The sequence below is a fragment of the Paroedura picta genome, chromosome 11, assembly GCF_049243985.1.
Source record: "Paroedura picta isolate Pp20150507F chromosome 11, Ppicta_v3.0, whole genome shotgun sequence".
Lineage (NCBI taxonomy): Eukaryota > Metazoa > Chordata > Lepidosauria > Squamata > Gekkonidae > Paroedura > Paroedura picta.
The window spans coordinates 41,078,219-41,104,365 of record NC_135379.1 but is presented as its reverse complement, the minus strand read 5'-3'; the positions used below and the strand labels follow the sequence as shown (position 1 = coordinate 41,104,365).

At 45.7% G+C, this 26,147-nt stretch overlaps 2 protein-coding genes across 2 annotated transcripts in view; one reads left to right on the top strand and one right to left on the bottom strand.

Moving 5' to 3' along the window:
• Nucleotides 1–16,507, top strand: part of LIMD1 (LIM domain containing 1) — a 48,728-nt gene extending 32,221 nt beyond the window's left edge. Inside the window, exons 4-9 of the mRNA XM_077302868.1 lie at nt 7,325–7,392; nt 7,943–8,005; nt 9,776–9,906; nt 11,084–11,135; nt 13,092–13,160; nt 14,463–16,507. Coding sequence (XP_077158983.1) covers nt 7,325–7,392; nt 7,943–8,005; nt 9,776–9,906; nt 11,084–11,135; nt 13,092–13,160; nt 14,463–14,600 — 521 coding nt within the window. The 3' untranslated portion in view covers nt 14,601–16,507. The remainder of the gene's footprint in view (nt 1–7,324; nt 7,393–7,942; nt 8,006–9,775; nt 9,907–11,083; nt 11,136–13,091; nt 13,161–14,462) is intronic.
• A 1,960-nt stretch (nt 16,508–18,467) lies between these two features.
• Nucleotides 18,468–26,147, bottom strand: part of SACM1L (SAC1 like phosphatidylinositide phosphatase) — a 34,105-nt gene continuing 26,425 nt past the window's right edge. Inside the window, exons 18-20 of the mRNA XM_077302712.1 lie at nt 25,606–25,698; nt 23,421–23,478; nt 18,468–20,721 (exon numbers count right to left, since the gene is read on the bottom strand). Coding sequence (XP_077158827.1) covers nt 20,585–20,721; nt 23,421–23,478; nt 25,606–25,698 — 288 coding nt within the window. The 3' untranslated portion in view covers nt 18,468–20,584. The remainder of the gene's footprint in view (nt 20,722–23,420; nt 23,479–25,605; nt 25,699–26,147) is intronic.

Below are 26,147 nucleotides of genomic sequence, written 5' to 3'. Positions count from 1 at the left end.
CCCTCCCCTCCCTACCCCCTCCAGGCCCATCATTGGCCATTTTGGGAGAGGGGTGTTGGGTCAACATGACTATATATGGTCATCCCATCTAATAAATATTTAACAACTTTCAAAAATATGTAAAAATTAATGAACTCCCACCCATTCAGGAAAGCCTTCCAGGGGCATCAAGAAACTCCTGGTAGCCTATCTTCTTCCAAAGATAAAACAGAAGAGAGGGGCATGTATGTTGCCCTGAGGTCCTTGGGAGAAATAAAAATCTAACAAGCAAGTGAAATGTATGCTAAAGTGCTACAGTAGTCAACCATGGCTGGTTTCTCAGCAATCAGCATTTGCTGTCTTTTGCCTCTAGCTACTGTCTTGTTCTGTTGCCATGGAGGGAGCATAATGGTTCTACCTGTCCCTCCATGTCTTGCAGCATCGTTTTGTCACAAGAAGTCTCTGAACAAATTGTTTAAATGAGTTGTACCCGCTTTACATGTCTTCTAACTAAGCTGGTATTGTTATTAATGGTGTCTCTGCTGCTCAAAGCTCTTCTGCAAAATGAAAAGAAAAAATGGAATGGCAGGAGAGAATCCCCGAAGCTGCCTTTTATACACTGAAAATCCAAACTAGGGTTACCAGGATTAGTTTGGGAAATATGTGGAAATTTGGAGAGTGGAGTGTGGGGAGGGCAGAATTTGGGGAGGGACCTCAGCAGGGTATAATGTAATACCGTTCATCATCTCAAGTATCCATTTTTTCCCAGGGAACTGATCTCTGTTGCCTGGAGACCAGTAGTAATTCCAAGTGATCTCCAGCCACTAACTGGAGGTTGGCAACCCCGGTAGACACACACGCCCCAAAACAGAAAGGTTCAGGAGGACATAAAGGAATTAGGACTGTCATGGAATGGAACAACTTGGGTGGATTTATAAGGGAATCAGTTTGTAGTTTTGTACTCCTTTTGCTTTCATGGCATTGTCTTTGAAAGCCCACTTTAATCTTATTTTGAAATCATCTAGAGCAGTGGTCCGCAACCTTTTCTAGGCTACGGACCGCCGGTGGCGGGGAAGGCAATTGCTCAGCCACGCATGCCACTCCTGGGAGTGCCACACATGTGCGTTTGCGGCCGTGCATGGCGCAAATGCGTGTTTGCGAACCGTGCGTGGCCCTGCGGAGGCAGGGGGCCGCGGCCCAGTGCCAGGGCCTTCACGGCCCGGCACCGAGCCGCAGCCCGGTGGTTGGGGACCACCGATCTAGAGGAAGAGTGGAACGGCGGTCTTAACACACAATGTATCTTTGCTCCTGACCAATATTTCTTTACAATACTATTTGAGTGACTGCGAGGAGGAATACTTCCCCTCCTTTTCATGTTATAAAAAGTACCAAAATAGAAATTTTCTGCACAGATTATATGTTGTCTCTTAACTCTGGCACGACGGCTGTAATTCTCTTGTACTTTTGTTGCGCGGCAGAGCTGAACATCTGTCTTCAGAGGAGGAACAGATGTCTGACGGCTGGTGCCTTTTTTATTACTATGAATAGTAATGAACATTTCTCGATAGATGGCTATTCTACACCGTGCTTAGCCCCTGTGAGTTCGTTCTTTTGTGAACGTTTAAGTGTACTGATGCAATCTTGTGCTTTTTAATCAACGAATGGTGGTAGTGAAATCGCAGCAGAAATCTGGCGTGCTTTTTAATGGCTGTGGATTCCAAAGGGGGTGGCAGTGATTCCAAAGCCTTTCTGGATGCGTTTGTTTATATCTGGGATCAGAACACAATGTATGCTTTTTGATGTGAAACATGTGTCGGCATTTAAGACCTCAGGCCTTTTTCTTTTCTTTTTCTTCCTCAGTGACTTGATGGAATGATTCCCAAGCCTTTAGGGTACATATGCATATTTTGTGGGGCACTGCAGAATCTCTTGTCGTGCATATCATAACATGCATTTCTAGCTGCTCCACACGTTCCCAAGTCACAAACTAAGAATCCTTCAGGATAAAGGCAGTGTGTTGCTGCTTGCGTTTATTCTGAAGCCAGTCCATCAATCAAGCAGTCCATCAACCCAGTCCTTTGATAATATCCTTGATGTTTCTTCCATGTTATCCTTCTGCAACCAGTGCTGGGGGGCTGCTGCCCTAAGTTATTTAGCTGGAGGGTTAAGAATATGAGAAGTAGGGTCACCAAGGTCCCCTCTAACCACTGGTAGGGATGGGGGGGGCCTAGGTTACCACCTCTAGGTTGGGAAACTCCTAGAGATTTGGGGATTGAGCCTGTGGATGACTGGGATCTCAGTGGGTTACAATAACACAGAGTCTACCCTACAGAGCTTCCATATTCTCTAGGGAAAGTGATCTATGCAGTCTGGGGATGAACTGTAATTCCAGGGGATCCACAGATCTCACCTGGAGGCTGGCACCCCTAAAGATGTCTACTGAATCTGATCAGTGGTACATCTATTCTGGCATCATTTTGCACACAGCAAGTGACCCATTTGCCCTGGAGGGCAACCAGCATGGCCTAGAGGCTGAGACCCTCACATGGTGTTGCTTCTTGAGATTCAGAGCCTTACTGCCTTTGGAGGTTCTCTTTACTCATTATGCGTAGCAGCCATTGATGGACTTCTCCTCCTTGAATTTGTCTAAGCCATCTGTGCTCCTCACTACCACCACTAATACAGAATTCCATAGTGTACTTTCTCATTGAGCAAAGAAGTATTTCCTTTTATCTGCCCCATACCTATTTCCCATCAACTTCATTGGGTGTTAGCTTCACGGGGGATGGAGAAAAGGCTCCTCTTCGCTTAGCTATTGAGACAGGCTCTGTGCCTCTAACCAAGCTCTGGTTGTGGAGAAGAAGGCTCCATCACACAGAGGCTTGAACCTGCTTTTCTAGGTAGTGTTCCACACCCACCTCAGTGCTGCCTGACCTGTGGATGGTAGGCACTCCAAGAGGAGGCCAAGCCTGTGTAGACTAACAGGCTTTGTTTGTAAAAGTCCTCCGTAATGCTAGGAGTGCAACCATTTGCAACCTGTTTCCTAGGGATCAGGGGGGCTTAGTTGCTGAAGGCTGGAAAAAGAAGGAGTTGCGATGTTTAAAAAAGCCATCTGAGGTGGAAGTTGAAGAAGCAGCAAGTTTGGGGACATTGCTAAAATGGGAAGTAATGTCTAAAATTCTTACGTTTTCAGTGGAGGGATGTCAAAAGCAAACATGCAATAGCAAGTAGGTCCAGAGGTTTCTAAACCCGTGGAGTTGGAACCTTAGGCTCCTCTACCGGGAATATCCCTACCTGTTCCAGATTGCAGGCAAAATAAAATGTTAAAATAACTAGTTCTTCTGTTTCCACAGTCTTTTCCCCTTTCCAACTCATTTCCCTGTTCAGTTGAACAGCATGGCAAATATATTATTGGGCACGTGAGACAGTTGCGCTAACATCTTACTGAGATCTGATTCAAACATGTACTTATTTACTAACAGTATGCTGTCTTAGAATCATATTGTTGGAAGGGATCTCCAAGAACACTTGCTGATAGTTGGATTGCAAAACTGGAGAACAGTGCAGTTACAACAGTGTAAGACATGCCATAAACAAAACTGGCTTACAAGAATTAGGAAAAAAGGCATTGAAAACAAGATAACCCACATAACAGTGCAATAAACTGCAACACTATTTCCTTTGTAAAAACAAAGCTTACAGTCAGCTCTTTTTTGGCCTGGCCTTGTTGCCCCGAGTTCTTTCTGAATAAGCATAATAAGCATGGGAAAACCAATACAAGCGCAGGAAGCGGGAAGAGATTGATGCAGACCATGGGGAGCTGCCAGCCACCAATTCATCACTGGCTGGTTCAGGCTCATGATTATGTTCAGTCCAAACTGTTGTGCCAACATGTCCTTCCAAGGAAGTGAAAATTGGTACTTTTGACATCAGTAGAGTCATGCTCCTGTTTGTAAACTACGAGCAGCGCCACTCATGCCTTGTTATTATAGAGGTCAAAAGTGTAATTGTATGATGATTACATGGGTAGTCCGGCCCACTAGTTACAGGGTAGAACATAAACACTTTCTGCTATGGAGTCGATTTAAGTACCAGGAAGAGAGAAAGGTATTCCAAAGGTCCCCTGTCTTTAAGTGAACCAACTGTACGTAAAGTACAAGCACCACAGATTTTAATTCTAAGATGAAGGGGGGGGGTTGTCCTGTAATTATGGCCCGTAAAAAGGACAGTAATGTCAGAGAGCATCCAATTGTATGGAATTTGGGTAGTGATGAAGTAGTTGAGCTTGCCAAACTAGTTCTTGCCAGAACCTGAGTGGAGAACCACTTGTCATTCAGTAGTGCAGCCCATGAATTTTATAGATTGTCGGATGAATAAGATACCAAGGTAGCTGTCTGATCAGAGAGTTGGAGGAGGATCTGGGAGACCAGCAGGTTCAAATCTCCACTCTGCCTTGGAAGCCGAATGGGTGACTTTGAACCAATCAGACTAGTTTGCCCCCCCCCCCCATTCAAGGTGTTTGTTGTGATGAGAAAACAGTGAAGGGGAGAACAAGGTTCTGAGCTATTTTGCGTCCCCACTGGGGAGAAAAATGGGTTGTAAATATTGAAATAAGTATTCTCAGGGGATGCATTTAAAGGAGTACCCAGCAGGTCTGATGTCATGTGAATGGAAAGAGTCAGCAGCCCTGGGAATGTATGCCTGGGGGGGGGGGGTGAGGATGACGAGGAGGGTGGATGGGGCTGGGGTTTGATCTTTTCACTGCCAGAGTATGTTACCTTAATGTTTTGAGGTTTTAAGTGTTTAATTGATGTGGCTTTTACCTTTTCTTTGTAACCTGGCGGGAGACATTCCCAAGAGCAGCAGGTAAGAACCTAATAAATAATAATTATGATGATGATAATAATAATAATAATAAAGTATGGCCCTTTATCTTATTTTATGAGAATATCACAGATTCATAGGCATAAATGGTGTTCCTTATTTTAAAATCCTACAAAAGTATACAAAACATTTCCCACAGTTCTAGAGCACTTCTTTAGGACTTTTAATAAAACTATTTATCCCAGAACTGTTTTGGCATTGATAGTTCAATTTGCCCTGCTTATGCCTATTTCTGCACATGATGTCGAGGAGTGCTGCAAAGGCCTTTTGGGCCGGGGAAAAAAACTATAGTGACCTTCCCTGTTGTAGATAGAAAGCTATATAGTGCAAATGGTGTCATCCTATTATAATCTCAGTGCTGCAGCCAAGTTCTTAAAAAAAGACACAATGCAAATTCCTCTTCCCTGACTTGTCTGTGGTCACAGAATGATAGCAGCAGCTATTCAGGCTTTAGTCTTTGCATGGACTAGGCCCTCATCTGAAACAATGCTGGTGGGTGGTGGGAGGGTGGGTGTTTCTGTTTCTCCCTCTTGTGAAAATCATCCGCTGAGCCTATGGCCATGTGCTTGTTGTGATAACATCTCGGACATCCCAGTCACTTAAAGCAGACATTTTCAGAGATAATGGTGAGGTGGAGTTTTGAGAATTCAGCCAGTAAACGTCCTTTAAGCACTAAGCATATATTCGAGTAGTGGATTAGGGATGCCAGCCTCCAGGTGGGACCTGGCGATTCCCCAGGTTTACAGCTCATCTCCAGGTAACAGACATCAGTTCCCCTGGAGAAAGGAGCCGCTTAGAAGGTAGGCTGTATGGCCTTCTATCCATTGAAGTCCCTCCCCTCTCAGAACTCCACCCTCTGTAGGCTCCACCCCCAAGGTCTCCAGGTTTTCCCCAACCTGGAGCTGGCAACCCTAGCATGGTTGAATGCCAGTGCGAACATTTCCTTTCTACTGAGTAGATGAAGCCAACATATCTGTGTTCATATGGGAATGGCCTTTTAGATCAGAAGGGGTCATTTTTAGGCTGGATTCGGCTTTTGTGCCTCCCGTTGTAGAAATTTAGGCTATGATGGCACTTTGAACATGTGTGTGGGGAGAGGGAACGATGCAAAAATTGGGCTTCAGGGCTGCTACTTGCCTTTTAACAAGGCCCATCCGTGTTGTTTTAAGAAAATGCCCTGGTTCTACTGCTGAAATGCTTCTTTGGCTGGCTGGCTGGCTGGCTGGCTTCCTTTCTATAAATCTTCCCTCTATTGCACCCTTTGGACTTTTGGATGAATCCATTATGATGTGATGCTGAAAGTGCTTCCAGCAGACAGCTTTAGATTTGGGGCCTTTCATTGGTAACTTGTCCTGAGCCTCAGGGGAGGGCAGTATACAAATGAAATAAATATAAATAAATAAAATTGAAAGCAACCTAGACCTGGTGTACATGTGCATAAGTATTTTGTAGTTCTTGTGGAATGCCCGATCATTATTTCTCTGACTTGTCTGTAAGCGCCCTCTGGTGTCGATGCATTGTAAAGTGGAGCATTTACAATGGAAAGTGGAATTCCTCCCACCTTGGCATACTTCACACCCTAACCTAAAATGGGTTGTACCAGCAGCAGCACCATCATTTTGCTTATTGGGTTTTCTTTTTTGAAGAGTAGAAGGAAGGTAGAAGACAAGAGAAATGGATCAGAACAAGAGTGTGAAAGGTGGATGGGCGTATCCTGTATGGGGGCAGGGGGCTGTTTATGTCCCTATTCTGTAACAGGAAATGATGTTTGTGTGCCCAGGTAGGGCTGTTCCATGTTCCCAGATACCTAAGGAGCAAAAGCAGATGGGTAAAGCTGTATATCCAGCCGTGTTATGACATATTGCCTTTCTTGGTTGGCTTAGCCCTATGGACGTAAGAAGGAAGGTTATAACATCGCAGCCAAACCAAGCAGTGGCATGCCTCTGCATCTTCCTTTCCCCTCCATGGCATGTACTGTTGTTTATTGAGTCAAGTATCTATACCCTGTATTGCTCTCCAGTGGGGAGCCAGAGTGGCTTACCACCGTGCCAAAATACAGTATAACCAAACGTCAGCTTCTTGGGCCAATCCAGCAGGGGTGGCCAAACTGTGGCTCTTCAGATGTCCATAGTCTACAATTCTCATGAGCCCCTGCCAGCATGCTGGCAGAGACTTATGGGAAATGTAGTCCATGGACATCTGGAGAGCCACAGTTTGGCCACCCCTGATCCAGAGGGTTGGCTTATCCAGAGCCTCAGGGTGCAAGTCATGGACCAACACCCTGTTGGCTCTCGCCAGTGTCTCACACCTTTGATTGCACCCAAGCTGCACACCAAGAACAGGGAAGGAAAACAGAAGCTCAACTAAACTGTGGCTTCATGATGCTATTTAGCGCGATCAAAAATACATTTCTGGTGCTAAGTAATGTCTTTGCTCCCTCTCTGTTTTTTCTCCCCTCCAGGTCGGAAGTTGAGAGGGAAAGCCTTTTACTTTGTTAATGGGAAGGTGTTCTGTGAAGAAGACTTCCTGGTGAGTTCCACCTGCAGCCTGCTCCTTGCTGTTACTCCAGGAGAAATCTCTTAAGTGGAATAGAGCAGCCAAGAGCTGCCTCCGAGAGGAAAGGCCCTGGAGAGCACCGAGTGGCAGTGGGTCAGGTTTCATATTCTTCAGGGCATCTGTAAAAACATGGGCCCACTGCGGTGTGAATGATTATCCCTTCCCATCTGGGCTAATATGCATGCACACGCTCTCCCTCTCAATCTGATTAAATCTTCTGTTGTGTGTGAAAGATGAGAGACTCTTAAATGAGGCAATCAGTATCGAGGTCTTTTCATGATTGCAGCTTCGGAGGTGTTTTGTTCTTGCACTGATGTACCCATAAGGGCAGAAATAGCAAGGCTGCATTCTGGATTTCTGGGAGGATTTTTAAATTAAAAAGGTAGTGGGAGGGGGCACCAGAGTGGCCAGGTACCCCTGTCAGCCCATGTGAACCCAGTTCATGAAGTGACAAACTGTGTATGTTTGGATTTCGCTATACAGAAGATGGAACTAGTTTTCTCTCTATTTTTCCCAATTGTAGTATTCCGGGTTCCAGCAATCCGCTGATAGATGTTTTGTTTGTGGGCATTTGATAATGGATATGGTAAGTGATCTTAGAGATACACACACACACACACACACACAGCAAAATGGAAAAGAAAATGTGTTTAGAACCTTTCTTAACTAGGTACTAAAATCTAGGTAGCATGAAGGACGGTTTAGGAAGGATAGCAAAACCTCTGATTTGCATTTTTATAAACGGAGAATGCTTGCTTGCTTAGGCTTATCTAAAAAAAAATATTTCCTGCTGTTCTCCCTGATTGGGACCCACACTGGCCTTTCATAATGTTCTTCCGTCACCCACTTAATCCTCACAACAACAGCTTTGCAAGGGTAGGTTAGGCTGACAAATTCTGGGGGGCACAGGGTCACCAGACCAGCTTCCATGGCAGAGAAAGGATGTGAACATGGTCATCCAAAGTCCTAGTCTGAAACTCCAACCACTGTGCCACACCAAGCCCCTAATGGAGAAAAGTCCCAGTGCTAGTATGCCATTAAAGGTTTTTTGAAGTCTGAATAATTCCAGTGACAGATTTTCGCACTTAATATCTTTGTATCAAAAAAGACCTGCACAAGACCCATTTTTATGCCAGGAGTGCTGTTCTGGTGCACAGGACCACTCATGTTTTGTGCATGGCCTCTGAGCTGAGCACAGAAAGATGGGGAAGGCTTTTGGAACAAATGCTAGAGGCTTCAACTGGTTAAAGGATCCCCATTGTTCCTGTACAGCTCAGTTAATTAAACATGCATAAATTTGCACATGGGAAAAACTAGCTGAAGAAGCAAAATATTTTCCTTTTCAGATGATGTTGAACATGGAATGGCCGCAGACCAAATGCATTTCAACCCAGTAAATGATATGCACACATTTAATAATACAATGTAATAATAAGACTTGGTTAGAAGCATGAAAATCATCAAACGTAAGGCTCCAAACAATATGCATAAATCACAAGAAATGCACTCAGGATTGAACCCTGGTTCTGGACGGAATGGTAGTTCTTGACTACTTTGATTTCTGATTGTGAGCTCCAGGCCTTAATGTATTACATATTGTTGGGAGCTTCACGTTTGATTATTCTTATGCCACCAACCAGGTCATTATTATACATGTACGAACAGTTGACTTGACCCACATGGAAGCTGTCACATGTTGAGGTGTAGACCACGGGGATGACCTCCGGTGCATGCAGACATTTTGGGTCACCACTGCTCCTGAAAACTTGTTGCACTTGTCATAATCCATGTCCAAACCTGGATGGATCCAGCCATTTTCCTGCAAGAAGAATTCTCCTATGGTGATCCAAGAAAGCTGTGCTTGGGAATCTTGGGACCCAAAGGCAAAAAAGTCATGTGGGTTGGGAGCTGTAGTAAAGAGTGGAAATGGGTAAGATGGACTGAAAAAGTTAGCTCGATCCAATCCACTAGCTACAAGGTGGGGCAGCTGTTGAGCAGAAGCTATTTGAAGAGACTCAGTTTTGAGGCTATAAAGTAAACAAAAACTTGTAAATTACCTGAATACTTGTCCTACTTTCAAGGCCTATAGTTGTCCTTCTACTTTGAACACTGTTAAAGTTGCACTGTTTGCCATTCTATTGAGGATGCATCTAATGTTGGTGTTGTCTCCCCTCCACATCCACATCTGCTCTTAAGGATTCCAGAATTTCAGGTGTCAGCGTATAGTTTTGTGAAGAAAGCAATCTAGGCCTAATATATGTTAATATAGGCCCATACGCTCATTTGCCAATTGTTTCTGTATTGTACTCATTTAAAATTATCTGTAAACTCTTTTCTTTTTTGTCTCATCTTGCAGATTTTGCAAGCTCTGGGGAAGTCGTACCATCCGGGCTGCTTCCGTTGCGTGATCTGCAATGAATGCCTGGACGGAGTACCCTTTACGGTAGACAACGAGAACAAAATCTACTGTGTCCGGGATTACCACAAGTAAGGAGACAAAACAAGTTTGAGAAGGAACTTCCAAGCATGCATTTCTTGAGCAAAGTCCACTGAATCTGTGGACTTGCTACCAAGTAAATATTGGCTAACTTCACCGGTGGGCCTTGCTAAGAATGAGAGAGGATGGAGTATGGTAAAGATGCTGATACCTCATGCTGTTATCTTCCAGCAGTACCTGCACCTGCCTTTTATTTATTGATTTCGATCAGCGGTTCTCAACCTTCCCGCCACTGCCATGGCGGCGGCAGCCTTGGCAACCCCCCTGAAAGCGTTGATCAACCCTCCTGGGCATCACGACCACCAGGTTGAGAACCGCTGATTTAGATTTATAGACCGTGCTCTCCACTTGAGCAGAATAGCGTAAGTTCAACAGCACATTATAATCACAGTTTAAACCATTCTAAAATCACTTCTAAAAATTCCACCCATGATGTGGGAACCAGAATCCAAGTGTTTCTTGAAGCTAAACATCGGTTAATGAAGGAGAGAAGGAGACATCGTGTTTAGTTTGACCGTAAGTCTTAAGGTTATGGCCGTTTCTGACTCCTGAAGCAAAACCGAGAATGTTTTGAGCGAGAACCCAAACAATGTTCAATTGAAATGACTGTTCTTAGACTTGTGAAGGGCCTGTCTGCTGTTAAGGTCTAACAATGTTATCCAAAGAACCCTTTGCCTAGAATAAATCTCTCTGAACAAACCTGAATAGGTCTCTTAGTATAGGAGTAGGGGCTCTTGGAGATTGTAGTCCCTGAACATCTGGAGGACCACAGGTTGACTACCCCTGCCTTAGTGGACTTGCTTAGGATTGTTCTCTGGGTTTCTTGTCCTGGGTTTGGATCCATCCAAAATTCTTTCCTCTGAAAAAGCAAGGGTAACTAAAAAAAAACAAAAAAGGCTGTGTTGGGGATCATGAGATCTGCCTGTGCAAAAGCCATGTGAGCTGCTGTAAGGAGGGGAATTGGCTCTAGTACAGGGAATAAGCTGCCTTGATCCGACCCCTGGTTTCTCTCAAAAAGAGCCTCTGGGTTTGTATTTTTGCAAGTGAGCCAGAGAACTTAGATGGCTTTCCAGGACCTTCAGAAAACATTTTGGGGAAGAAGTCATGTCAGTTTAAACTGACCTTAAAAATTGACTGAAGGTTGGATTAATCTTTGTTTTAATGCAGAGTTTTGGCTCCCAAATGTGCAGCATGTGGACTTCCTATCCTGCCAAGTGAGGTAAGGGATTATAGTTACCCCTCCCCTTGTTCAACTGCATGACAGTCTTATTAAGAGTGATCTTCTGTTGAGTCCCCACATGTGTGCATGCCAAAGCATTGTCATTTGTATGTCAGAGAAGGCATCTAAGTTATGACTTGACTTTGCTGTCATTTGTCCTGTTGATTTCCGTGGGAATTCAGCTGAATTGGGGGACCAAAAGTACAATGCAAGAAAAGTTAGTTGTACATAAATCTCAGTGAAATCAAAGAAAGAGCACAGTTAAATGCTTACATTCCATTGATGTGAACAAAACAGTTTTTGAGTCACATCAAAGATGTTCATGCCCCCTGCCCTCTCCCCATCCTTGTAAAGAAAATTCTGAATTATAAACATTAAGTATATGTACAGTAAGTATATGGACATATGCTTGGTGGTGGTAAAACGTGCAGTCAAGTTGCAACCAACTTACTGCGACCATGTAGAGTTTTCAAGATAAGATACATTCAGAGATGGTGTATCATTGCCTGTCACCACCTCTTAACCCTAAACTTCCTTGGTGGTCTCCCATCCAAATACTAATCAGGCCTACTGTGCTTAGCTTCTGAAATTTGTTTACTGTGCAAAATTCTTGCCAAGTAATGTGAGATTCTTTGAAGAAGAGTTGGTTTTTAGGCCCCGCTTTTTACTACTAGAAGGAGTTTCAAAGTGGCTCATAATCACCTTCCCTTCCTCTCCCCACAACAGACATTATTTGAGATAGGTGGGGCTGAGAGAGCTCTGACAGGGCTGCTGTGTGAGAACAGCCCTAACAGGACTGTGACTGGCCCAGGGGCACCCAGTTGCTAGACCTCACAGCAGTGTTTGGTGTGGTAGATCATGAGTTTCTTGCTGGCCAAAGAGATGTCCTGTGGCTGGGCAGGAAAGGGCCAGGAGAGGAAGCATGAACACCCTGCCCAGGCAGTGTGCTGCTGATGGCTGCACAATCCTCTGGGAACCTGGGTGTGTTCTTTGATGCCACCTTATCCATGGAGGCTCAAGTCACCAGAGTAGCACAGCTGACATTCTACCATCTTAACGCCCCACCTTGCTACGGTGATTCATGCGACAGTCACCTCCAGGTTGGACTATTATAACTTGCTTTATGTGGGCCTACCCTTGACCCTGACCTGGAAATTGCAGCTACTCCAAAATGCAGCCATGTGGATCCTCACCAGAACACCTTGGGAAGCCCACATGCAATTGTACTCAGGCAGCTTCATAAACTTCTGATTGAATTCCCAATCAGGTTCAAGGTATTGTTACTGACCTTTAAGGCCATTTGCAGTCTTGGCCCAGCGTGCCTGACTGACCGCCTTACTGAGTATATCCCCCAAAGAGTGCTCTGTTCTGCCAGTGCAAACGGGCAGGTGATGCCTGGTCCAAGAGATATTTGGCTTCGACCAGAGCCTGGGCCTTTTCGGTCCTTGCCCCAACCTGGTGGAATGAGCTCTGGAAGAACTGAGGGCCCTACAGAAACTGCCCCAGTTCCAAAGGGCCTGCAAAACAGAGCTCTGAGGCCAGTAAGTTAGGATACCATTGATAGAAACCCTCCTCCATAACCCGCTGCCACCCTGGCCTGAGAAGGGAGCAGAGCTGTTCAGTGAGCACATCTGACAGGGTATCGGTTCATTTTGATGGTTTTGAACTGGTATGAATTGTTTTATGATTGTTTATGTTGTAAACCGCCCTGAGATGGTTGTGCCAAAAGGGTGTGGTATGGACATTGAATGAATGAATGAATGAATGAATGAATGAATGAATGAATGAATGAATGAATGAATGAATGAATGAATGAATGAATGAATGAATGAATGAATGAGCCTTTGCTTTGCCACAGAAAACTTTCAAACAGCCGGAAGCAAATTACACTTTTGGGTCCGCATTCCATTTTTTAACACTTTTCCTCCCCTTTGGGATTTCTTTCAATGCTTACAGGGATCTGACGAAACTATCCGTGTTGTGTCGATGGACAAGGATTATCATGTGGAGTGCTACCGCTGTGAGGTAGGCCGGCTGTTTTCAGAGCCCTTGCATGAAACATTACTACCAATCCAAGCCAACTTGGAAAATGTGTTATGGGGTCACTTGAGAGCCCTTGTTGATCCTACTTGCTGGAGAATGTCCTGCAGAGGGATACATGCAAAGGCTTGCCAAAATATATTGAGTGATGTTTTTTCTGCTCAATGAACATATTCACCAAGATCCAAGGAGCTCTTTAGATGTATATGGGGTCTTATGGGGGGAGGGTCTCTCCTTAAGGGTCTCTCAGCAAAGTACTAAGCAGGGACAACACCGCTAAATTTCAAAGAGCTGATGAAATTGAGCTAGTTCAGGCCATCCAGGTCAGGGCAGGCAATAATATTACAGATCTGGGGGGGGGGTGTTTATACCCTGCTTTTCACCACCTGAAGGCATCGCAAAGCAGCGTACAAACACTTTCCCCTTCATCATGACAGACACCCTGTGAGGTAAGTGGGGCTGAGAAAGTTCAGACAGAACTGCTCTATGAGAACAGCTCTAATGGAACTGTGGCTAGCCCAAGGTCGCCCAGCTGGCTGCATGTGGAGGAGGAGTGGGGAATCAAACCAGGTTCTCCAGATTAGAGTCTACTGCTCTTCACCACAGCACCATGCTGGACCCAAATCTCATATGGAAAATGGCAGCATTCAAAAACCCATAGAATATTTTGATCTATCAACACATTCTGCTTCTGTCCAGAAAATCACTGTCCAACAAAAGGGAGATTCCAGCATGCAACTGCTGAATTAGAACTAGTCAGGAAATTTGGCACTGTCCCATTAGTTCTCACTAAAACCATGCTGTCATTTTCCATTACAGGCATTACATTCGTTCGGCACGTCTAGAAAGAGCCAGGGTGCTGTAGTCGTTAAGTGTCTGGCTTGCATCTGGGAGAATCAGCTTCAAATCTATGCTTGTGCCGTGGAAGCTTTCTGGGTGACTTTGGGCTGGTCACTCTCTCTCAGTCTAGCCCATCTCACAGGGTTCTTGTGAGGACAAAATTGGAGAATGACCAAGTCACTTGGGGGAGAAAAGCAGGGTGCAAATGAAATAGTGCGCCACGTAGGGAACATTTGCATTTGGGGCCCATTGGTTTTCGGATATTGAGGTGCTTGTTTTGCCAATCCTTGTTTGTACGTCTAGCTCTGAGCTCTCTGCATACCAGCACACAGCTAGGGTTGTGTGCGGCGGCGTCCGAATCGGCCTGGAACGGCCGATTCGGCTACCGCCATGCACAACCCTAGCACACACCTCAAGTTTGGATTCTTCCCCTCCTTCCTTTTCTAGGACTGCGGAATGGAGCTCAATGACGAAGACGGGCATCGCTGCTACCCGCTGGGTGACCACCTGCTGTGCCACTCCTGTCACCTGGGGCATATAGAGAAAGGCACGACCCCTGCTGCTCCGTCCCGGCATCATTACTAGTCAGCCGGGGCCGCTGAAGCCCCTCCCTGGAGAGCTGGCCAAGGAACTGTTGCTGCCCAGTCGTTTTCCTCGGAGGGCGAGTTCCTCCAATTGGCAGACTCGTGGTTAAGAGGATAAAAAGGAGCAGCTTCGCCGGAAGACCGCTGGGTCCTGCGACAGGGAATTCTGCACAAAGCATGTTGCTGAACATGCAACAGGGCAGACACAGTGGTTGTGAGTTCTTGTGTGGACCTTGAGAGTGGGTGGGGATGGTTATTCTATACAAGAATATGTAGTAAGTGAAATCATAACTAATTGTGCTCTTAAGTAACGCTGCCCTCCCCGTAATGCCGAAGGTATGTAGTGATGTCTAGAACTGCAGGTCTATTCTGGGAATGGTTAATCTATACTGGCCTCTATGCCAGGGGTAGTCAACCTGTGGCCCTCCAGATGTTCATGGACTACAATTCCCATGAGCCCCTGCCAGCACGCTGGCAGGGGCTCATGGGAATTGTAGTCCATGAACATCTGGAGGGCCACAGGTTGACTACCCCTGCTCTAAGCAACAAACACACTTTATTTTGTTGGTTTTTTTGTTGTTGGGTTTTTTTTGTTTTTTGTTTTGCTTGACAGCTTATGTTCACAGAAATACACTGCCGATATGCTGTATTGCGAGTGTGCTTTTAGGTAAGAAAGTGCTAAAAGATCCTAAAAGTTAGAGGTGGGAATGAAGAAGAAGAGTTGGTTCTTCTATGCCGCTTTTCTCTACCCGAAGGAGTCTCAAAGGGGCTCATGTTCGCCTTCCCTTTCCTCTCCCCACAACAGGCACCCTGTGAGGGAGGTGAGGCTGAGAGAGCCCGATATTACAGCTCGGTCAGAACAGCTTTATCAGTGCTGTGGTGAGCCCAGAGTCAGCCAGCTGGTTGCCTGTGGGGGAGCGTGGAATCAAACCCAGCTTGCCAGATTAGAAGTCAGCGCTCCTAACCACTACACCAAGCTGGCTAATCATACTCCTCACACCCCTGGCTAATTCCATAGAGATATTTCTTGCCTTCTCCCTGGTAGTTGCTCAGTTTTTTTTTTAAGGCACACACACACACACACACACTGAAAATATTTATGTACTGGTGAGTGATTGGTCTGCTGTTCTCACCCATGCATTTTAGAAACCAAGCCGTTCTCGTTCCAGCATCTGCCATGGAGGTTGAAGAGTGAGGATAGATTAAGACTGCGTATGCTGCTTTCTGTTCCTTATAATGTTATTCAGAGCACTTTCAGGAATTTCTTAGAGTAGACTCAGATTATTCTACCTGTCACGGACTGGTGTGGACTGACACCTAAATGGAGCATAATTTCAAAGACCGGATTTTGCGTGTTGCCTCTCTAGCAAGACGAAAACAGCAATTTTCCTCTTTTCAACTCCGATGCCTTAAACCATGCCTTCAGTTAAGTGTGTGTAGTATGTGGACTAAGAGCCTCTTGTGGCACAGGGTGGTAAGGAAGCCGACATGCTATCTGAAGCTCTGACCACGAGGCTGGGAGTTCAACCCCAGCAGCCGGCTCAAGGTTGACTCAGCCTTCTATCCTTCCGGGATAAATGAGTACCCTGTAAAATGAGTACCCAGCTTGCTGGGGGGTAAAATGGTAATGACTGGGGAAGGCACTGGCAAACCACCCCGTATTGAGTCTGCCATGAAAACGCTGGAGGGCGTCACCCCAAGGGTCAGACATTACTCGGTGCTTGCACAGAGGATACTTTTACCTTTAATATGTGGACTATTGTGTATATGTATTTTTGTAACTGATGTTTGAGAGTGTGAAACAGATAATGGTTAGCCTATAAAACTGTTCTCGGTAGGAGTCTTCCATTTCTTGTCCCTCTCCAACCTGGAGCTGAGTGCCAATAAACTAATTCTGCATCTGTGTAATGTTCAGATTTAATAGGACCACATAAAGTTACCTGACACTTTACTGTGAAGTTGTAACTGCTGGCATCAATACATTTCACCCCCACCAGCTATAAGATCCCAAAGGGGTGGGGAGCAGGGCTTTACTTCCAGGTAGGCATTTTCTTTCATGGGATAGCTTTAGGAAGATAGGACTCACCTTGTTTTCATCCTCATTGAAGCAGTAATCCTTCCTACCCTTTAGACCAGGCAAAGAATAAACCAGGTCCTTCAAGCCCCAGCGCAATCCTCATCACAAAGACATACCACATTGATGCATGTTGGGATGCAAGAAGCCTTTTAGTCTCCCCCTTTTCCAGAACAAAAGGTCTTCTCTTATCACACATGAAAGTGGGGAAAGAGCCACAATGTAAAGCAGGGGTAGTCAAACTGCGGACCTCCAGATGTCCATGGACTACAATTCCCAGAAGCCCCTGCCAGCGAATGCTGGCAGGGGCTTCTGGGAATTGTAGTCCATGGACATCTGGAGGGCCGCAGTTTGACTACCCCTGATGTAAAGTAAGCAGCAGGCAAAGAAGAGGAGCTTTAGAGAGCTATCAATGGGCAGACTTAATGAGCTTCCAGCTTCTCTCTGCTCAGGGTAAGTTGTCTTTTAAGGCAGGGGCAGTCAACCTGTGGTCATCCAGATGTTCGTGGACTACAATTCCCACGAGTCCCTGCCAGCAAACGCTCATGGGAATTGTAGTCCACGAACATCTGGAGGACCATAGGTTGACAACCCCTGTTTTAAGGGAACTTTAGACACTCCTGGGAGCATGCAAAAAATGAACTTAAAAGTTTTTTAAACAGTGTGTTTGTATTTCACACTATGTGTCTGCTACCGCCAAAGACCTTGTCAATAGAATGGTCCAAACCTACCTGTTAGAATCATAGAGTTGGGACCTCCTGAGTCATCTAGTCCAACCATGCAGGACACTCACAACCCTATCGCTCATCCACTATAACCTGCCACCCCCTTGAGCCTTCACAGCATCAGCCTCTGTCAGATGGCTATCTAGCTTCTGTTAAAAAATTTCCAAAGATGGAGAGCCCACCACCTCCTGAGGAAGCCTGTTCCACTGAGAAACTGGTCTGTCAGGAATTTCTTCCTGATGTTTAGACGGAATTTCTTTTGAATTAATTTCATCCCATTGGTTCTGGTTCATCTCTCTGGGGCAAGAGAGAACAACTCTGCTCCATCCTCGATATGGCAGCCTTTTAAATACAGTTATCAAATCCCCTCAGTTGTCTCCTCTCTAATGTTTCTTCATACGTCTTGGTCTCCAAACTCCTCACCATCTTTGTTGCCCTTCTCTGGGCACGCTCCTGTTTGTCTATATCCAAGTTAATGTCCTAAATAACGTAGTAGTGCCTAAACCTGTAGCCTGGTTTTTGTTGGGATGTAGACAGGCCACACACTTGAATGCTAGGAGGAAAATAAAGACATACTTTGACCACCAGCTATTTAACAATACCCGGGGGGGGGGGGGATGCAGGAGGAAATAAAGAGTCACCATTCCCCTTGGGAGGGTACATGGAGAAAGCACGGTCTGCTGCAGCTAACCTTTAAATAAGTATACCAAGGAGACAAAGAGCCTCTTCTGGTACAGGGTGGTAAGGCAGCCAACATGCTGTCTGAAGCTCTGACCATGAGGCTGGGAGTTCAATCCCAGCAGCCGGCTTAAGGTGGACTCAGCCATCCATCCTTCTGAGGTCGGTAAAATGAGTAAAATGGGAGTAAAAACGGTAATGACTGGGGAAGGCACTGGCAAACCACACTGTATTGAGTCTGCCAAGAAAACGCTGGAGGGCGTCACCCCAAGGGTCAGACATGACTCGGTGCTTGCACAGGGGATACCTTTACCTTTACCAAGGAGACACTGCACCGTTCAGCCACAGCCCCTCCCGCCAGAGAAACAAAACGCAGAACAGGAGTCAATACTTAGAAAAGATTGAAAGTATTTTTTTATTGTTTGAGTACACTGGACGTGGACATATGAAACTCAACCGATGCGAGTTACTGGACAAGATATCCTTCCAGTTTCATGCCTACGTTAGTTCCTACAGCGCAAGCTTTTGAAGCCTTCCTCCTTGCAAACAGTTCTGAGTAGGAAACACACCAGGAGGACCAGCTAGCAGTTCCAAACACACCATCCGAGAGCAAAGCCTGAGCCCACGGTGGCTTTATACTTCCCGCATGCTTGATAACTTGGGGCTTCCTAAAGATTCTCGTACTCTGCTGTTTCCCCTGCATCATCTAAACAGGAGCTGTGTAATTTACAACTGAGGATGGATTATATTTAAACAGAATGAAAGAGGTCAAATTAATTGTTGCCATTTATGGAGACTGTATATACACACACACGCACACACACAGGAGGGGCAGCCAAACAGTGGCTTCCCAGCTATCTACGAATTACAATTGCCATGAGGCCCTGCTGCTGGCAGGGATTATGTTCAGTGTAGTTGAACAGCTGGAGAGCCACAGTTTGGACTAGGGTTGGGTGCTTCTGTGTCCGAAGCAGCCAGCACCACAGTGCGGGGGGGGGGGAGAGAGGTGCACCAACACCCACGCCTCCCCCTCTCCCGTGGCGCTGGCTGCTTCGGATGTGACCAGCCGCTTCGGACACTGAAGTACCCAACCCGAGTTTGGCCACCCTCTGCTATACAGTATGTTCAATCGTAACACGACGAAAAACACAGCAGCAGTGTGTTGTGTTTCAGCCTGCAAGGGTGAACTGGATTAATCCTAGCATTCTACCCGCCTCCCTAATATTTAAACTTCATAATCGCAATCCTGAATATACATATGTAGTTACAGTAAATATTAATTGCACAGCATCTGAAACAGATTTCATGTCCGGTTCAGAACACAGGTAAATAGAAAATGGGTGACGAAGTCATTTAAAATTGGTCCTTGATTCAGATCTAGTATTAATATAAAGCTTGGAAGCACTAAATTTGAGACACACATTTATTAGGAACCAGCACAAGGCTATTTTTATAGCTTAGAACATTACAATGGAAGAGAAATATAATTACATCATGCACAAAAAAAAAAAAAAAGCAAGCAAACCGATGCCGACCTCAAGTGCAAACATGGAAATTAGCCAGAGAAAAATATATCAAAATGTGTGTTCTCTCTTCTACATATTATCCCCGCTAAAACCAAGGCAGAGAAAGCAGCATCCGGTTTGTCAAATCTATAGAAAATTACTACAGCTGTGACTCTTAAGAAATAAGTATTTGGACCTTTAGCGTGAGAAAGACAAACAAGCAGCTTTAACATTCTTTGATTCCATTTACATCTCTCTTTTTTGTTAAAAAAAAGACTGAATTTTAACATTTGAATCACACTGAAATCTGTCATCTAAGGACTGGAGTCATTAAAGCATCACACATTCCAAACAAATTCAGTGGTAACCTTGCCTTCTCAGCCAACAGAATATTGCATCAATCATCCGACAACGGGCAGAAGAGACTTGAACTGGGGAGGGAAGGGGGGAGGTCTCGCACTCAGCCTTTAGGTGGGGAGAGTGGGTACAACCCTACACATTAAAACATTGAGTTCCTGTCTGTAAGGGCACCCAACTTTTAAGTTTCATTAAGCAGCAAGTTAACAAGCAAGGACTTCCCTATCCAGGTAAATGTAATGCGGGCCTATCGCAGCAAAATCCAGGAGCAACCAGTTCTCAGTACAACTGCATCTCCTCGGCAACTCTTGACCGATTTATAGCAATACTACATGGCTGCAAAGCTTTGGCAGGTCCTTGTGAATGAGACGGGGTCGACACCCAGCAGGACGACAGCATTAACATCCCACTTTTTGTTTCCCTAATGTGCGTGCAAGTCCCCCGGCCGATGCAATGCTCCAGAGGCTGCTGTGACGAGGATCAGGCAGTCACCTCCCACCTAGCAAGAAGCTGGATTCACTTTTTCACCCTGCGAAGAGGAAAGCTAAAAAGAGACCACAAAGCTGGTGTGGAAAGCAGGTCAGTAGAGGCTCCAGGAGGGGCTCGAGGAGTCGTCCCTACCAAGCCGCTTTCCACACACACAAATTCAGTCCATCTTCTCCTTTTGGACCAGTTTAGGCGCATCTACAAAATCCTTGCCGTTGTAGAGGATGATAGCGAGGGTTCCGAAGCTTGCGCTTCCCCAGAAGAGAACGTAGGCCAGCGTCTCCGTCCACGTATCGCCTGCAGGACGGAACAGCCTTCCGTTACACACAAGAAGAACGACTGGAGAATCACGGCCCTTTAACTGATAACATGAAATGATTAATTCTGAAGCGATGCTGCAGATCTGCTGCACGGAAAGCAGACTTCCTCCCTGCTTCAGAAGCATATGAATGTTACTGGCATTGTTGATAGGAAGACAACTCCTGTCTTGGCTGCAAAAAACAGCTCCTTAATTTGAGGGCAACAGGAGGGAGGATATACGGTGTAAGAGGGAAAGCAAGATATAGCAGAAAGCTGAAATGTGACTGGTTTCCCTTGTCTGTCCACATCAGCATATGCTGTGTAACTGCTTATTTACATATCCTATGGTGTGTGTAGGGTAGCCAGGAGATCCTTTGGATAAGCTCGCAGCCCGGCAAGGGACATTTGGGGGTGGCTGGCCATAGCCTGCCTCCGTGTCATGAGCTTAGTGTTCCTTAGAGGAACTCCGTCCAAATCCTTGGAGGTCCTCCCATCCAAATGTTAGCCTGGGTCGGTCCTGCTTAGTTTTTGCAAGGTGGCAGAATTGGGCTTGGGTGGGCAATCCAGATCAGGGCTAGGCAGATGGAATTTGTGCATAACTCTTACTATTTAGACCAAGACTTAGGAGTACAAAGGTTATACTGCTGAGTTAAGTGGCTTAAAATATAAAGGCATTAATGAGCAGAGGGTTCTTTCCAAATTACTCTTATTTGGTTATAGAAGGCAGCCAACGGACTGCCGTTAGCATTAACTTCTCAAGTGACCCCCCCCCCCCCAGAACTAATAGTTACTGCCATTATGTGATTGGCGGCCTTGGTGTATCATCTGCCCCTTTTTTCCCTCCCTTGGTCGGTAGAACTGGGATGTATATGTATATTTCGCCGCAAGTTCTTGGTTTTATTGTACTTTTATGTCTGTGGTTTTAAGGGATTTTATAGAAACATTTTGTGACCCGCCACAAGCCATTGGGAGTGTAGCTCTTTGAGCAGTTCTCCCGCTGTACACCATGAGTTTAAATAGATTAGGAGGCAACTAAACAAGTGTGTAAAAGGAACATGGATCCCTCCTGAAACCAGAACCAGTTTTCCTCCTACCCTCCAGAGGAAACAATAATCTTTGATCCCGGCTAGAACACACTGAAACCTCTCCACTTCCAAGATAATATTAAACAATCCACACTTTTGAGCATGCGTATTTTCAAGGCCAGCTGTTCTGAAGAATAGGGCTACGGTGGCTGGCCAGGACCCTGAAACAAACTGGGTACGAACCACATCAACAACTAGAGCAGCATTCGGAAGACTGAGACCTTGAATGCCGAAGGAAAGAATCTTCCAGTTAAGTAAATTATCTGGCGTGAAGTTTGGGAGTGTCATGAGATGGCATCTCATGACCACTGAAGCACCCCAATGACTTATTAGGCCTGTAAGAAAAGTATGTCTGAAGAGCTCGTCCCCCACCCACAACTCATGTAACAAGTTTCACTAAGGAATTGCCAGTATGAGTATTTCTTTATTTAACTTCTATGCTGCTCGCCCAGCGAGCTGGCTCAAAGCAGTTGCATCAGCTCAGTAGCTGTAGCCAATAGTGAGGAAATCGGTCAAGCCACGCCTGAAGGGGCTCTGTTGGCCTCTGTTCTCTGCCTGCATCACATTATGCTGTGGGAGATGTGCATTGACCTGCAGTTGAGTTGACCTCATGCATGGGAGATTCTGCCTTGTGGCAAGACAATGGCCTCAACAGGCTTCAGTGGCCTCCCACGGAACTGATGTTCATAAAATCAGAGTGTTGGAAGGAACCTCCAGGGTCATCTAGTCCACCCCTGCACAATGCAGGAACGCACAACTACCTGCCTACTCACAGTTACCTCAATTTCATGCCCAAGTGATCTCCCCAGCCAAAATCCCCGGAATATAGCCTGGCCTGGAGGAAATTCACCTAGCATCCCACAGTGGCGATCAGCAATTCCCTGGGTATGCAAGGAAGGGCCACAAGAGACAAACACTGGCACAACCCTTCCTTCCCACCCACTCACCATCTGCCTAAATTAATAAAATCAGCATTTCTCTCAGGTCCAGCCTCTGCTTAAAAACTTCCAAAGAAGAGAACCCACCACCTCCCGAGGAAGCCTGTTCCACTGAGAAACTGCTCTAACGGTCAGGAACTACTTCCGGATGTTTAGCCAAAAATGCTTTTGAATTAATTTCACCCCATTGGTTCTAGACTGCCCCTCGGGGGCAACAGAAAACAACTCTGCTCCATCTTCTCTATGACAGCCCTTCAAGTATTTGAAGATGGTTAACAAATCTCCTCTTAGTTGTCTTTTCTCCAGGCTAAACAGACCAAGCTCCTACAGCCTTCCCTCAGACATCTTGGTCTCCAAACCCCTCACCATTTTCATAGCCCTCCTCTGGACACGCTCCAGTTTTTCTACATCTTTCTTCAGTTGTGATGCCCAAAACTGAACACAGTTCAATGAGGTCATGTCATTCTACTGGGAGTCTCAGACTGTTGCGACACCAAGCTCTTCCCTCATGCTAGGGAAGCTGTGCGTGTCACCCTCGCTCTGCCCAGTCCTGGCCTTGAAGGCAGATATACCTCTAGGAGGAGGGAATGAGTAACTCATCTCTTTAAGCCACTGTTATTTAGATGTGCATAAACAGCTATGAATTGCACACACACACTGACGTGTAACTTACCAGCCATGAGCAAACAGATAATGCACATTGAGAAAGCAACCACCATAATAATCGGCAACTAGAAAAGAAAAAAAAAAGAAACATGAAATTAAGTGACACGATAGACAATTGGTGTCCTGAAGCTGTTCTACAATAATTACAGGATATGTTGCAATGCAAGCATCTTTAATCTGACCAGGGAGATGCTAAGAAGAAATCACAGAATCATAGAGTTGGAAAGGGCCATACAGGCCATCTAGTCCAACCCCCTGCTCAATGTAGGGTCAGTCTAAAGCAGGGATTCCCAACCAGGGGGTCCATGGACCTCTGGGGGACTCTGGGGGGGGGTGTCCAGGCTGTCTTCGCAGCTCCTACTCTTCTTTCCAGGCTTTGCAGAGCCCCCATATTAGTAGGGGGAGGGAGCAAAAGGAGGGCTAAAAGAATGGGTAGTGATGTCACTTCTGGAGGCGTGTCAGGTTGTGACCATCTGACATCACTTCTGGGGGTCCTTGAAGTTCTAGAGCATCCAGGAAAAACATTTGTCCTGCTGCTGCTTAAAGTTGCTGCTTAAAGCTGCTGCTTAAAGCGAGGGGAAGCTCACCACCACCATAGGAAGCTTATTCCACAGCTGCACTAGACTGTTAAAACTTTCCCCCTGCTATCTAGCCAGTACCGTTCTACAAGTAGTTTGAACCCATTACTGCAGGTCCTATCCTCTGCTACCATCAGGAACCTATCCCTGCCCTGCCCTCCACTAAGTGACAACCTTTCAAATACTTAAAGATGGCAATCCTGTCCCCTCTCAATGTCCTCTTCTCCAGTCTGAAACTTCCCAAATCTCTCAGCCTTTCCTCCTAGGGCTTGGCCACCAGGCCCCAGATCATCCTCGTCACTCTCCTCTGCACCCTCTCAAGTTTGCCCACATGCCTTTTGAAGTGAGGCCTCCAGAACTGCACACAGCACTCTAGGTGCCGACTGACCAATGCCGTACCCAGCAGGACTATGACATCTTCTGATTTTGATGTGATGCCTCTGTTGATACAGCCCAACACAGCATTCCATAACACACCTACATTTTCAGGGCGGCTTCCACACAAGAACCCCACGGCTCTTAAAAGGTGACAGGTGGTTGTGCCAGAAGGTTCTTGGACCACAGCTGCCTCCTCAGACGCAGCTGGCTCCAGCCCATGAGTGTTTATAACATGGTACATTTGCTAGCTGTTAGAATATCACAAGGCATTCTGCCAAAGTTTGCTATTCTTCTGAAATGTATATTTCGGTTTCTTAAGCGTGAAGGCCACAGAGGACACCCTCTACAACAGGGGTAGTCAACCTGTGGTCATCCAGATGTTCATGGACTACAATTCCCATGAGCCCCTGCCAGCAAAAGCTGGCAGGGGCTCATGGGAACTGCGGTCCATGAACATCTGGATGACCACAGGTTGACTACCCCTGCTCTACAATACCTGCGTATGCCAAGCAACAGATAAAATGCATTTTTGTTTTGAATACGTTTTTAGCACAGAGCGAATAAAATATGCTGAAAACCTGCAGACTTTGAGCAGAACCAATTCTAAAAAAGGTGGATTGTACCTCATTCTGTTATGTAAAGCAGTTCAAAGGTCATAACCCTGGCACATCGTCCCCTTCTCCTCAGCTGTGGATTACCTGTTGTGATTGGTAATCATGACTGTGTGCAGATTATTGCTACGGTGCTGGATTTGCTGGGAGTGGGGCGGGAAAGATATCAGCCGAACTATGAAATATACTGGATGCCTTGAAGAAATCCACCTTCTCAAAGGGCTGCATAACTGGTAAACATGAGCTCCTCCAAGGAGGCATGGGATAAAACTCTAAACCAGGCATAGTCAAACTGCGGCCCTCCAGATGTCCATGGACTACAATTCCCAGAAGCCCCTGCCAGCATTCGCTGGCAGGGGCTCCTGGGAATTGTAGTCCATGGACATCTGGAGGGCCGCAGTTTGACTACCCCTGCTCTAAACACTAGGAGGAAATCCCTTTCATGCAACCCAAGATCAAAGGAGAGATCCTCTAACTGCTGACAAAAGCCAATCAGGACTTTAAAAATATTGGTAAGCAGATTGCAAACGAACTGAAGCCCTGTACTGCCATTAATCTTAGCACAATTCAGCGACGTTAGAAGCATTACAAAAAGGTCTCATCAAAATTTATTAAATATCCTTACAGCCAAGAATTTCCAGTCTTTCTGCACACGGAAAGGACTGACAGAATCAGCTTCATCCACAGAATAGTTTCCAAGAAACAGATCTATTGCATCCTGCACAGGAAACAAATTATGAAGTGGTTTAAAGGTATATTCCTTTGTCTTCACGGGATCCTTCACAATTTTACAGCAGGAAGTTTAACACAGTATTGAGAATGGCAACATTATCACTCTAAGGTTATATGAATTAGCAACCACCATGTACTCAAGTAATGAATCAGGGCCTCGCATATTTTAAAATGAGGAAACAAGACTGAAACAATACCAACCAGAATTTGTAAAACAAGTGGGATTATTTTGGGCATGAATCCCTTTCAAAGGCCTTTTGAAAGAGAACTGCTTTTATTGATTTCTCCATCTCTGAGAGAGCCAACTGAGATTTTGAGAGTTCTAGAATGAATGAAAGTCCACCGTCTCGTCTTCACGCACATGTAGCACACTGGGAATGTGCGTGGTCCCTAGAGCACAAGTCATGGGCTATTACTATGGGCAGAGGAAGTCCC